Source organism: Chaetodon auriga, chromosome 1, assembly GCF_051107435.1.
Source record: "Chaetodon auriga isolate fChaAug3 chromosome 1, fChaAug3.hap1, whole genome shotgun sequence".
Taxonomy (NCBI): domain Eukaryota; kingdom Metazoa; phylum Chordata; class Actinopteri; order Chaetodontiformes; family Chaetodontidae; genus Chaetodon; species Chaetodon auriga.
This window is the reverse complement of record NC_135074.1, coordinates 7,537,865-7,552,182: the sequence shown is the minus strand read 5'-3', so window position 1 is coordinate 7,552,182 and position 14,318 is coordinate 7,537,865. Positions and strand designations below refer to the sequence as shown.

The following is a 14,318-nucleotide window of genomic DNA, read 5'->3' as shown; positions in this document are numbered from 1 at the left end:
TTTACTTTGCAGTTTACCAGTTTGCATATGATATGATCTAATCTAAAATGATTTCTAAATGTGCTACTATGAATGTTAAATGTTGTATTAAAAGTATAATGGAGTTTACAAATGTGATTGATGAAGGTCAAGTTTAATAGATTCATTATCTGCTAAACAATAAAACTGACCATCTTCCCACCTGCAGTTGGTGTGTGACCAGTATGACTGATTTTCCTTGGAGCTCCTTCTTAATGCATTCTTCAAAAATGTGTTTTCCCACGTGGGCATCGACAGCAGATAGCGGATCGTCAAGGAGGAAGATGTCCTTACTGGAGTAGACAGCTCTGGCCAGGCTGATTCTCTGCTTCTGCCCCCCTGACAGATTCAACCCTCGCTCTCCAATCTGCCAACCAAACGGCAGAAAGCTGAGGGCATTAGTATTTAAAGTTACACTACACTTGTAAGAAATGATTATGAAGCGTAAAAAAAAGAAAAAGAAACAGTCCAACCTCAGTCTGATCACCATATGGGAGGATTAACAGGTCAGGTCTGAGGCCACAGACATCCACAACTCTGTTGTATCTGTGGAGGAAGACAATGAATTTCTGGACAGTCAGGGGACAGTACCGTGAACAGTGCTTTCAACAGAGCCATTTTGATGGCATGATTTGGTTATTTAATTCAGTTTACTGAATAATAAAAACAAGAAAATGGTGGTGTATAATTTTGGAACAATGTCTGTCTTAAATACACCAACAGATAAAACATGATTCTGCTCTCAGGAAATATAACCATCTGTGTCCAGAGGCTCATGAATATTAATATACTGAATATTGATACATATTGTAATCATAAGAAGAGGTCACTGTTGTTTTTACATACTTACTACCTATTACTAATTACAATAAGCACCTTAATAATGCTTTCAATTGTTTTGCTCAGACAGGCTGTACTCTCCCTGGTACTTGAGAAGTAATGAGAGTTGACAAGAAAATACAAAGCTCAGAAACGTAGCATTTCTCAAAAGTAGAAAATGCTGTTGGCATGACTCATCAAAATACTGCGCACAGGCCAGCGGTCTCGCTGTTTGCTCTCTCTATCAGCACAGACAGGCTTCCCACCATAAATTTGTCAGATAACAGAGATGACCTCTGCTCTTATTTGACAATCTTTCCAGATTAAAAACTTGTTTTATTGGTCTGAGTCACTGCAGTAAAAAGCAACAGTGGTAACATATTAACATCACATATCCCCTTAGTAACAATACATCATGCTGTTCCCATATTCAGAGGTGACATCTGCAGTATCTGATGATAATCATTTATGTCATTACTTACTTGTACTTGTCGAATGGTTCCCCCATCAGGATGTTTTCTTGAACAGTTCCATGGAATATCCAGGCCTGCTGGGAAACGTAGGCGAATGTCCCATTAGCTGTGACGGAGCCCTGCAGAAGGTGCATCTAAAACAAAAATGAGCAGACAGCCATGAGAAGTGCTGTATGTTACAGGGCATCAGTTAAATCTTGTTAAGAGATACAATCACTAAAAAAAAAAAAAATGACATAGAGAGGCCAATACAAATGGCAAACGTAATGTGAGAGATTTGCACACATGGTGTACGAGACAAGAGGAGCCAACCTGTTCCAAAATGCTGGAAATCAGTGATGTCTTCCCACTCCCCACGTTCCCACAGACACCAAGCAGCTTACCCTTCAGGAAATAACACACAGAGTATAAGTTTCACTTTAACACCATCTAGTCCAGTCATGAATCTGTACTGTGGTAAAGCACACCTTAGGGAGTGTGAGGGAGATGTTTCTCAGGGCTGGCAAAGTTTCAGTCTTCTCATTCTGGGACATGCCATCCACTTTGTGTCCGTTCATCCCATTGGCTGGGCTGAGTGACAAGTCTGGCTGGCTGTCTGGTTTGGTCCAGGAAAGTGTTGCATTTTTCATCACAATGGCTGAGTCAATGTCCTCCTCCTGCATCAGGTAGGGCTCTGGATTCTGGATCAGCAATATTTTCTGAAACAGCAGCATACGGCCCTTATAAGAATTTGAGATCTCCGGCAACGCTAAATGCAGTAAATGCTGGCATTTCAAGTTGGAGTGACAAACCCTGAACACAAACAGAGATAGAAGAAAATGCCACGAAGTAAAAATACAAGGAGAGTATACCCTCAGGCGTTTTAGTGACACAGCAGCCTCAGCCAAGGATTTAACAGACAGGGGCATCAGAGCCAGGCAGAACCTCAAGGAGTTGAAGATGGAGATGGTGGTAAAGGCCTGGTCATAACAAAGAAGAATGCTCACTACCCCACAACATACAACAGCAACAAGGTTATATGTCCTTTTTCAACACACATATAAACAGTCAAGTCACACAGCACACATGGTGGCGTAAGTTCTTGTGCTGTATGTGCTGCACTGCTGTGGTACTCACATCAGCTGTGTTGAGACGTAAGCCCAATGCAGTGTGTACGATGAAGGTGACAGTGGTGGCAATAGTGGGGATGATGCTGGTGATGCTGATGTTTATATTCTGGATGTAACCGGCCCATCGCACTTGTGTTGTCTCTTTTGACCTCAAGCCTGCAGGAAAGGCAACATCACATGTTAGAAGAAGAGTTTGTCTTTACTTCTCCGGGTAAATGTGTTGATTTCAAAACCCTTTTCAGACCCCTCCGGCTGGAGCTGTGCACTGTAGCAACTAGGGGAATGTGTCTATTCAAAAACACCTGGAAGACTGTACTTTACTCTATGGAAATATTTATCATATATAATTTCTCATAAAAGCATTTAAATATAGGTTAAGACAGTTGAAGATCCAGAGTCTCATTTAATGCATAAAGCCATCTGGAGTTCACTCTATACTCTATGGTATAGGCTAGAAAATGTTCTTTATGATTTCTAAATTGGGATTTCTACAACTGTGTGCTCAGACACATGCCTGTAATCTTTCCTGTATAAATCCTAATCATCTGGACATGTAAATTAGTGTCTTTAGCAGTGGTCTCAGTAACAAACAACAGTGTGGAAGCCAGACTGCAGCCACTTCAAGTTCAACAAGGACACTTCCTAAGTGGTCAGACACGTGGCTACATGCCAAGCAGCACACTGCTGCACACACACAGAGCATGTCCTCATGTACTGTTTGCCCACAGAATCAAGAAATCAAGAAAACACTTTGTTTTAATGAAACATCTTCACCCTCTGTGTTGGCCATTTCCAGCATCTCCAGAGGAAACATAGGTGGTGTATGCATCTTTCAAAATTGATTTTGTGTTTACACCAAGGGGACAGCATGAATGACGCCCTTGATATCTGATATACAATACAAATAAAAAACGTATCTCACAGGAACAGACAGTCAACATGCAGCCAGCGAACTTCATACCTTCAATCTTCTTCTCAAAGGAGTCTTCCCAAGCGTACATCTTGATGAGTTTGATGCTGCTGAGAATCTCATTCATTGTGCGAACACGGTTGTCTGTTATTCCGATGGCTTTCCATTTGAATTTATTAATGAGCCTGGCTAAGAAAAACTGAAAGCAGAGAAAGCAATATTAATATTGGTGGCAATGGAAAACAAGCAGCAAAAAAGCAAATATCGTATTTGTGGCTAAATAAGTTCAGGAAAATACCCTGTATGTAACATTAAACATTTGCCTGCTGGTAGCTAATCAAACTGCAAAAAAATATACTTATGATGTATTGCTTTTATAAAACGGTTACCAATAATGGCAATATGGAAGAGGAATACACAATAATTTTCATGTAGTTTTTAATTAAACAGGAATACATATTATCTTATAAAAAAGCCCCGCTGTGAAAAAAATAGTCCCACCTCTCCGTACGTTAGCTCTGCATGTCGTCTATTTCTCGCCTTTCTTTCGGGAGAAAGTCACTGCTCAGTCAACTCTACCATTGTTAACCCTATCTGGAGGTGAAAGTTAACCTTAAAAATGTGAATTCAACTTATTTAGTCTATTTGTTAACGTTGTCAAAACATCGCAGCAACTTTTTGCTAGGTACTGTAACAGCTTGTTGCCATGGATACATTGTTGCTTCTCTGACAATCAGCCCCGTAACGTAAACATGCGAGGCCCCCTCGCAGTTAACTATGAGTTAGTGCCCAAAACCTCAATGAATGAGAGTTTTTTTTTTTTTTTTTTTTTTTTTTTTTCTTTAATAGTTTTAGCTTTGAGTTATCACTGACTTTATTAAGCTGACTATATGTGACATCGCGGCAGGCACCTGGAGACGCAGCAGCGGCATCTGAATATCATGACTTTAAAAGCACCAAATTACTTGCCGTAACGAATTTCGTTAGGACATAATGTGAAGAATTGTAAAATATCATTTCCATGAGGCTGTTCAATCAGACAGTGACAGATCACCCTATAGAGCCCTAAGTGTCATATTGGCTGTCAAGGTGCCGATCCTGTGACTGACCGTGAACATGTTTGAATGTTATTAACGCCTTAAAAAAATAGACATCAAAACCGGCTACTTTTTGCTGCGTACTGTAACAGTTGGTTGTTGTTGTCATGGAAACACTGTTGCTTCCCTGAAGCGGAGTGATATGCTGTGATAAGGCTTTTTAGAATAGTAGCTGTGATATACGCTCATTATAAAACGGAAAGGTGAAATCCGGCAATCTGATTGGCTGTTAACTGTGATATAATGAGCGTATATCACGGCCTGTCGTGATGTATTGCTTAAATAGATGATTGATAACCACAAAGCACCCAGGCTCCCTCAGTCTGCATGTACACATGCCCTTTGATAACATAGTGTTGGTAGTATTGGTTGAGGCATAGATAGTATTAGTCAGGATGACAGTGAATAAAGACTTGTTGGAAATTAATTAATTGGGATGTTGACTGTATACCATGGTTAAAAAAAAAAAAAAAAAAAATGTCATGGCCTCCATGCAACCATTCTGGATAATTCAATATACTTCCTCAGTATTGCTTTTGAAACTATATCTATGTATGAACTACATGTGCACTTTCTGATGGACAGACCTGCACAGGGACGAAGATGAGGTAGATGGTGACTCCAGTCAGTGCGGTGTAGCCCAGAACGTAGCAGGAGTAGACTATACACACAATCAAGAGGACTGGTGCAGACAGCATAAAGCTCCCAAACAGTACTGCCTCAAATAACTTGTGGCCATCATTGGTCAAAACATTAATCATCTGGAGGGAAGAGAGAGGGAGAGAAAGACTGGATTTCATATTTGCAAAGACTGCATTGCCACGGCAAGTTGCCAAGACAGGTTTGGTATGTACAAGCTACTACTATGACTATTAGTGCTAGAACTAGTGTTACTACTCCCTGTATATATGTAAAATAACAACTTTACTCAATCTGAGTCCTCAACTAAAGTGTGACTGCAGTTAAGCTGGTCCAGTGGATGGAGTCTAAGCACAGTTTATTACATTTTAGATCAAATATAATTCACATCCTTAAGTTTTTGTTATAGGTGTATAGTATCTGCCAAATTCCAGACTGTTCTGTAAAACTTTCCTCAAGAACTGTAGGTACACAGCATTAAATCAGCATTAACCCTTCTGTACAGTGTGTGACTGAGTCTTTACCTCTCCCATTGAAATGCCACTGTGCATCCGTAGAGAGATCACTTTCTCAAAGGCCACTGAGGAGAAGGCGCCTTTCAGCCTGACCGCAGTGCGCAGGTTGATCGCCCACAGCAAAGATATTAGGAAGGCTTTGCTGAACTCTGTGGAGAACAAACCGAAGGCCAGACCAATACCATAGGACATTGAGGACTCCTCTGGGTGGTCCACGTAGTTTAGGATCTCATAGACTACAACAGCCTGAGAGGACAGAGAGGTTTATAAGCCTGACAGAATAATAGCATTCGTGCTCTTCTGCCATTAACAAAAGCATGCATGAATATGATCAGGAGGCTTGTATGTCCTGCATGTTTTTATCTGCCAAAAGAAAATCTATTCATCAGTTCTCCTCAGCATTGAGGCATTTATAGCAGACAACTTCACTCATACAGTGTACTTAAAGGTGCGGAGAGTCATTCTGTGGAAAGACTGTTGATACTTGCTGAACTTTGAAATTTAGCTATCTTCTCCTCACAGTCCGCTAACTGTCTGTGCACTGAATAACAATAAATAAATTGGACACCGCCCTGGATCTGTAAATGAGAAACCTGCTTTGAACAGGCCACACAACACTATTCCAGCCAATCAGTGATGTCGATGCCAGTCAGCTGTCGTTCAGGCTTATGCACAGGACGAGGGGACAGGGAGAGAGGCGGGTTAAGCAAGAGGGATGGTAAGCCTGGTATGCTAATGTGTAATCGCGCCACAAAGGAGAAGATTAGACATTACCATTCTCCACAATGACTCACTTCTGATTACAGTTTTTAGGTAGTTGCTTAGCACTGCCCTGTTGGTGCATCTTATCATGCCTCAGATGTCTTTGAGATATCAGCACACCCACCCAAATGACATTTCACCTATTAACTTATCACACAGTTTCATTCAAGTAAATGTTTTAGATTAGATTGAATTGGATTGGATTGTACTTTATTGATCCCTTTCGGAGGACCCCCTCTGGGAAATTGGAGTTTTAGACTCAGAGACAACAAAATATTGAATATTTAACTAAGAAGCTAATATTTAACCAATGAGTTAAGGCAGAGAGAGTTAAAAAAAAAGCATGAATACAGTTTTGTGTAGGAGAATTTCCCTTGGGTTTTTTTTTCATACCCCATCAATCATCTCACGACCCCTCACATTGGGGTCACCTGTGCCCCTTTCAAAGACCCCTGAGCCCTCGGTTGGGAACCTATGGACTAACCTGCTGAACTGTATGGAGTAATAAGTAGCTACTGCAAAAGTAGCTCCACTTTGAGCAGCTGCAGTGGTAACATGTCACTTTACTAAATCAATAGTATTAATGTAATAATGTCATATAGAAAAATATATCAGTCACAGGGGACCTTTTTTTTTTTTTTTAGCATAATGAGTACTTTGACCTTTTATACCAAAGCATATTTAATGAAGGTTTTGAATGCTTCTCCCACCACATTTACAGTGAAGGACAAATTATTGGATTCGGCCATTAGATGAAGCACTAATGCAGTTGATATGAAAATTCAGATAAAATTACCGGGCCCAGAAATGCCGCCATCATGGAAAGGACACCGATAATGACCGACAAAATCAGCCTGGTTCTTTGAAAGCGAATGATCACTCGAACCAAAGAGGCCTTCTCCAGGCCCACCTTTGCCACTTCTTCCTCCCAGAGTCTGCGGAGCCTGCACAGCACACACAACCAGAGTCAGCGCTGTCAATTAATCACTAAAGTGAAAACACTCATTCGACACACTGCACACATTTTTCATAAATCCTTTTCCACATGGATTTCAGCAGCTAGGCCTGTCCTATGTCCAATGTACTGAACCGTCAAATGACAGTGGAGACTCTGCAAAAAGAGTGTCAGACCTTTCTCCGCTGGTGTCAGCTACATCGAAAAGAGACAGGCTGAGCGAGCTGATGTCCAGCTTATCCCTGAACATGTTCCACATCATGGGGGTCATCCAGGCAAAGGTTGTAAAGGACAGGAAGCCTGCATTGTCCACAGGGTGGGGCCTAGACATGCAAATATCACCCAAAATAAGCTCTGCAATAGCTGAAATATGTACTAACCACAAGCCAGGTACAGTATTTGTCTGGAAATGTTGCCGATATTGACTGTAAGTGCATCAAAACAGATTAAGCATGTGATCAGTGACACTAACTGTGATGAGGAGCAGCGGAAGGGTTTGAGGGTCTGAAGGCTCTGGTGGTATTTTCCAAACAGGGAAGGTTTGGCTGTGTTGCTGTTGTCCGTTTTGTTGTTTTCCAAATCAGTATTTTCTACAGTGGAGGCCAGAGATCCAGCTCTCCATCGGAAGCCATCCTCCTTCAGAGTCATAGATCAAAAGAGATAGAGTGAGAGAATGAAGCAGAAAGGAAGGGTTGAACATAGCAAGGAGAGGAAGGGACAGAGAGGGTCGGGAGAGTCACAGAGAGCGAGAGAGCCTTTTTCAACAAGCGGATCAAACACATTCACAACAGAAACACAGGATGCAACAGAAACAATGGACGAGGAAAAGATGTCAGGCAGTGAAAGCAACATGTGAAGAGGTGAGGAGGCTTCTGGTGGAAGCTGCTGTTTATTCTGTACTTACAAAGGAGGCACTCTGTGCAGCGCTCTTCTCCAAAGAATATTCTGTCTTCATTTTGTCCTGTACCATGGACAGCAAATGAAGTCACAATTTTTCAGTTTCAGCCTGACAAAGTCTTACAAACAACACACAGCTGTAAAAAGTAAGAGTGCATTGATTTCAAGCCAGTATACCTCACACACAGACAGAATACTGCTACCAAACTCTGAGACAGGATGGGAATCATCCAAAACAGCCGTGTGTGTCGCAGAGGAAATGACAGCAAATGTCCGGTTCAAACAGAATCTGAGGGTTTAGAATGGATGTGTGTGGCTCTGAATTCTGTCATGCCTCGAAATAACGTCTGAAATACAGTGTCAGTAAATTACAGGATCCTCCAATCATCCTCCTCTCACCTCCAGTGTGTAAAAGTTCTTAATGCGCAGTCAAATATTCCTCAAGATTTCATGCCCATGAAACTTTTGTCAGCACATAAATTCACCAAGAGCTAAAAGGGCAATGCTTTCCAACCTCGTGTGGAAAAAGGGGTTGGAGTAAATCCGATCTGTTGGAAATAATAATGTGCGTGGTGATGAATTATGAGGACAGGTTGAACAATAATTAAGATTTCCCTCCAACACAGGCCATCAACTGCTAAAGCAGCACACTGCAGGGCTACAATGACACAGTTCGTTTGTCGTGAGTCTAAACTCATCTCCACAACAATCACTTGACGCTCAAAGTGTGCAGAGCAGTGGTGGTTTTTACAACAAAATTTCCTCTTACTCTACCTCTGACTTTACTCAGTCATCTCAAAACATTGAATATTCAGACAAATAACTCTGGCCAGCACTGTGTTTGAAACAGAACAAAAAACTACATCCACAGCCGTAAAGGGCTAACATGGAATCACTGCCATTATTCTGTCATTCAGTTCAGTTAAATGAGACCGAACAAAATGTCACGATCGAGCCCATAAAACACTTCAATATTCCTCAAGATGTATAAATAAAAATACAATTAAGCCAACCTGATTAAAATGAACTTAGTAAAACTGAACTTAATCAAACTGAACCTAATTAGATATTGCTGAACTAAAATGCATCTGAGGGAGACTACAATAACAAACTAAACAACCAAAACGTAGGAAAATAAAACAATACCTCTGTGTGGAGGACAGGGAAGCCTCGCTGCAGCTTGTTAATATTGGATCTAAAGCTGACACTGCGGCAGCATTTTACTCCCTGTTACACAAGTCTTATTTATAGAGATCAAAGGTTAGCCTGTTCAGAGGTAGATGCCCCTCCCCACTCATTGAAGGACGATGATCACACTGCCAAACCAATTAAAGTTAGTTACAACATATGAGACTGAGCGAGAAAGAGGAAGGGAGTTTATTCTGGGAAACCTTAATTACAATCAATATAAGGTAATGGAGACTAACTTGTATTTTAAACTTCATAAAATTAATGATGTGTGTTTTTTTGTGTTCACGAGGAAGCACCAAGGGGGGCCCTGAGGACCACGGCCACCTTGACACAATCACTGTCCACACACTGCAGCCATTTAAAGGTTTATTTAAAATACATTTCAGACAGAAACAGAGAAGGGGAGGGGGGGGGGGGGGGGTGAAGCCAGCCCTTTAAACTGCAAGCTGGGAGGCTACAACCCAGACATTTACACAATCAATCGTTCACTCTCCAAGCTCACCTGCAGCCCATCACACACAGGTTCCACAGCAGAGAGGCAGAGAGGCAGAGGTGCACAGAGAAGAGCAAAGCACATACACGTATACATAGAAAATGTTCATACAACCGGCCATGACAAAGCTAACCCAGTAACACAAAGCACACACCCACTGAGCCAAAGAGGGAGCCAGACTTCAGCATCGGGTTGTTGAAGTCTCTGAATTAGGTGTCAGGAGCAACTGACAGCTTGGGTAGATGATTTGGACTGGAAGATTCCCAAAAGGTATGTTCTTTGTTTATTTGTTAGAATAAAACAGCAAAGTGAGCTTGTGGAATTCACTCAAACCGCTTAAAAGAAATGCTCTTCTCATTACTACTGAGGAGGGAAATATATGGAGAACAGCTGTGCAGGCAGGTGGCTGGTGACAAGGCAATCAGACAGTAACTGACTGTCTGTCTGCCAAGTGCCTCCTGGACTGACCTAACCCTTCTGCTTAAAGAGGCACTCCACCAAAGTTACACATAAAAGTCAATATACTAGTCAGGGTATATGAGAGGATGGATCTGGTATTTTTGGGCACGGAGAGTCGAATGCTGCATTCCAGGCAACTCGGACCTTGATAATTTCCAACTTCCTACTAAAAAAAGCACATGGAATGCCACTCAAAGTCGGAGTTCCTACTTGTATACTTAGGGCAACTCCATCTACCAATCAGGGTGGCTTGGCCCCCCTTGGTGCCACCCCTGGCCATATTAAATTATGAACACATATATCACACTAACCTCTGCAACGACTGGAACTGCTTCTCTTTGGTGAGGCGTCAGATGGTTGTGATGATGATGATGATGGTGATGATGATGGTGATGATGATGCAGAACTGAGTCTTTGCAAGAGTCACTTTTGAAAAGAGCTGCTCACAGTAGAAGGTTGTTGCTCTGCAGTTCAATAATTTCATGTTGGTTGTCGTGAACATCAGCTGGTTCCACATTAAATGACGTGGCAAACGTGTTCATTTCCTTTAGTTTACTTTTCATGTCCTGAAACCTCTCACCAAACGCCTGAAGCAGTTTTCACTCAGCAGCATATTCAGATGTCACAGCAGGTTTTCTTCTTACAGAAGAGGAACATGTTCAGTGTTTCCTCTCTCCAGTTGAGCTTCCACAGCTTTAATTTCACTTCCAATGATTTCACATTAGAAAGCAGAGAGCTGAGAAGCTGCTGGAGCTTGAGGTTCAGCTCTGAGAGCTTCTTGGTAATGTCCACCATGAAGGTCAAATCACACACACACTTGCTCTCACGGTGTTTCCACATCAGGGTTTCCTTCATTTCCATGAATTATTCCAGACAAACTGACACTTTGGAACGGTTTTACTTTGCTGGCAGCTCCACAGCAGCTCATCCAGTTTAGCATGTTTCAAGGTGTAATGATGCTTGAAATTGACCCTTTTCTTCACTGCAAGTATATCCCCACAAACTAACATAGCCACACTCGCTTGCCTTTTACAACTAAAAAGAACTGTTTGTCCATTTCTCTTGGAAAGGATGACGCTTTGCTACCTTTGATATGGACCAAGCAGCGTTCCACACAGTACTCTGCCTTGAGGTTTTAGTTGGTGGTGCTGCGGCTCTATTAAAGAGGTGATGTTATGGCATCACAGAAAAACCCAGTTACGTGTCATGTCTTGATGGTGGATGGTTTTTGTTGTGTTTGTATTGACAGGGAGTAGTGCAAACAATAAAACCCCACTGGTTTCACTACTACAGTGGTGGAGAAACAATTATTGTTTTACAAACGATCCCAATAAAAGCTAAACTCTGAGTCAGTGAAAAGAGACTAAATGAGTCTTAAGTTCAAGGAAAAGTCTGCTTTAATAGTCACTTCACCACTGTGTCTGCAGTAGATTAATGTGCAGGTCAAAATCAATCAACAAATTCAGCTAAATCAGCCATAATCCAACATATAATGTGACAATTAACAACGGTAATAATAAAATGGAGCCAAGCATCTATAAATATATGTGAACACATACGTGAACCCTGAACACATTTTTCAATTTTTTATTTTCTATTTATGATTTTCAAAGCAAAGAAATCCCCTTGAAAAACCATCAACAGTGTCTCTTCAACATATAGTCCCTTTGACTTCCTGTAAAAAACAGCCTTCTAAAGTGCGTGGCTGACACGTGTTAAGTCTGGTGTTTCCCTTCTCTCAGTTGTAAAGATTAGCTGTCATTTACATGCATGCATGCGTGTGTGTGTGTGTGTGTGTGTGTGTGTGTGTGTGTGTGTGTGTGTGTGTGTGTGTGTGTGTGTGCAGTCCAGTCCACACACACACACACAGCTGTGATGATAATAATAATACCATTACCACATGTGTCCAGCAGATGGCAACATTAGCTACATTCTGTAGGGCACAATCGCCCTAAATGACACTTAACTATATAAAAAATGAAATGTAGGAGAATGAGACAGTGAAGACACACACACTGAAGGTAAGTGTGTGTGTAGTAATGAGTGAAGGTGCTTTGAGGTTGACTAGCAAGTGACGCGCAGCATTGGTGCAGCCATGAAGCTCATTCGTACGTCACTGTGGCTGCAGTAAGTGATCGGGCTGACCAAAGGTTTATCTCTACTTTCTCACACGGTGGAAATCCTGACACATCTTCCGCCATCACTAATGGCTGATTCATTTTCAGCGTGTCATGTGTTTGAACCAGCATCACAGCACAGGGCTGCAGCAGCTCACACGGCTCCATTTCAAAGTTCTATCTAGATTGTGCAGAAGAAGAGCAGCTCACGACTGCCGAGTCCTTATTCCACCTCAGCCAAAAACGCTGGGCTGCATCTCCGATTCCAATTATTTCTAAAGTAGTGCCTGAGGCATTGTATTTTGTAATTGAAATAGAGAAAGGCCCACAGCAGCAAGGAGCATCACGCTGTGATGTTCCTTGCTGGCTGTTGTTGGTTTGGTCTGATTTCACAGTGGTGGGACTACAAAATGAAAGCATGAGCAAAATGCAGGGGCAGGAGTATGCAGTGAGACTGAAAGAGATCTTTTTTTTTTAAATAGCATATCATGCTTTAAGATACCCTCAGAAAGATCAGGCCAAAAATGCACCCTCATGGTTATAAATGGAGTGGCCTAAATATTAGAAATACACCTTGTTGTATTGCATTGCACCTCAAAAGCCTCACAATCCAATCCAAACAAGTTGGGACGCTGTGTAAAACATGAAAACAGACAGAATGGAATCATTTCCAAATGAACTGTGTACAGACAGCAGTTTAACAAATGTAGTCATGTCCTTTATACATGATACCATCACCTGTTACCAATCAACCTGTTTACCTGTGGAATGTTCCAAACAGGTGTTTTTGGAGCATTCCACTTCTTTCCCAGTCTTTAGTTGCTCCTGTGACAACTTTTCTGAAGCATGTTGCATCAAATTCAGAATAAGAAGATATTTACAAAAATCAATGAAGCTGATGAGGTCAAACATTAGATGCATTGTATTTGTGCTGTTTTCAGTTGAGCATATGTCAGAAAGGGTTAGCAAACGATCACATTCAGTTTATGTTTTACACAGCGTGCAAAGTGTTTGGCATTCTGCTGGTCATAACAGGAAGTCCAGAAAACTCCGCTTCATTCACCTGTTACTGACCAAACTGATTATTAAAGCTCCATTCAGCTCCTCCCTGTCATGTCAAAGTGGTAACAGTACTGACTGCACTACCAATCGTACTAATAGCCATATTTACTAACTCTTATTGATCCTCTGATACATTCTTTGCCTGGATTCCAACGTGTTATTTTCACATAAGCTACGCTAAAAAAAGCTGGAGGTAGATACTCCTTTCACCCCGCCTGTCTGTTTGTTGTTGTCATATCAACAATTTGCAACCACATTTAGCTGAAATCTGCTGAATAAGAACCCTTTGGCTCAACAGATCAGGTAATTAGATTTTGCTGACAATCTTGGGTTTTCAGCAACAGAACGTTAGTTTTTATGTGAAACTATCACTGGTGTGTACGACATGCACTGATTGATTATTGTGTTCCAACAATCCACACTGGATTTCACTGGAACCTCAAAGCTCTCTTGCACACACAAACATGTGAAACTGTGGCCAGAACGCCACCTTCTTAAATAAAACATCAAGCTTGTTAAACTCAGTATCCTCAATGCTTTTAAATCCCACTGGCTGCAACGCTCTGCTTCGTGTTATTGAGGTGTAAGCAAGAGCTATCAAATGAACTCTTCAGGCACAATGCAGGAAAGATTAGAGTGTTTCTAAATGACGCAGCAATCACTGAGCTCTGCCAGGTCGTTTCTGCATTCAGCTTAGATGGGAATAACTGTCAGAGTGGGATGATTGTTAAAGGCTCTGACTTTGGAAGTCTCAAACTCACCTGATTCCATAAAACTCAGGTGCTCTTCCAGATCAGCTTTT

General features: G+C 41.5%; 1 protein-coding gene across 2 annotated transcripts in view; it reads right to left on the bottom strand.

Moving 5' to 3' along the window:
* abcc12 (ATP-binding cassette, sub-family C (CFTR/MRP), member 12) overlaps positions 1-14,318 on the bottom strand; it is a 39,984-nt gene that overhangs the window by 7,886 nt on the left and 17,780 nt on the right. The window contains exons 1-15 of one of the 2 annotated variants that reach the window (XM_076738473.1): positions 9,341-9,407; positions 8,202-8,258; positions 7,770-7,933; positions 7,474-7,620; positions 7,139-7,286; positions 5,590-5,826; positions 5,014-5,187; positions 3,381-3,528; positions 2,427-2,575; positions 2,162-2,269; positions 1,778-2,008; positions 1,623-1,694; positions 1,320-1,444; positions 492-564; positions 182-385 (exon numbers count right to left, since the gene is read on the bottom strand). In XM_076738473.1, the coding sequence (XP_076594588.1) occupies positions 182-385; positions 492-564; positions 1,320-1,444; positions 1,623-1,694; positions 1,778-2,008; positions 2,162-2,269; positions 2,427-2,575; positions 3,381-3,528; positions 5,014-5,187; positions 5,590-5,826; positions 7,139-7,286; positions 7,474-7,620; positions 7,770-7,933; positions 8,202-8,252 (2,031 nt within the window). In that variant the 5' untranslated portion in view covers positions 8,253-8,258; positions 9,341-9,407. Of the gene's footprint in view, positions 1-181; positions 386-491; positions 565-1,319; positions 1,445-1,622; positions 1,695-1,777; positions 2,009-2,161; positions 2,270-2,426; positions 2,576-3,380; positions 3,529-5,013; positions 5,188-5,589; positions 5,827-7,138; positions 7,287-7,473; positions 7,621-7,769; positions 7,934-8,201; positions 8,259-9,340; positions 9,408-14,318 lie in introns of those variants that run through there. The other variant, XM_076738550.1, reaches the window with a different exon arrangement.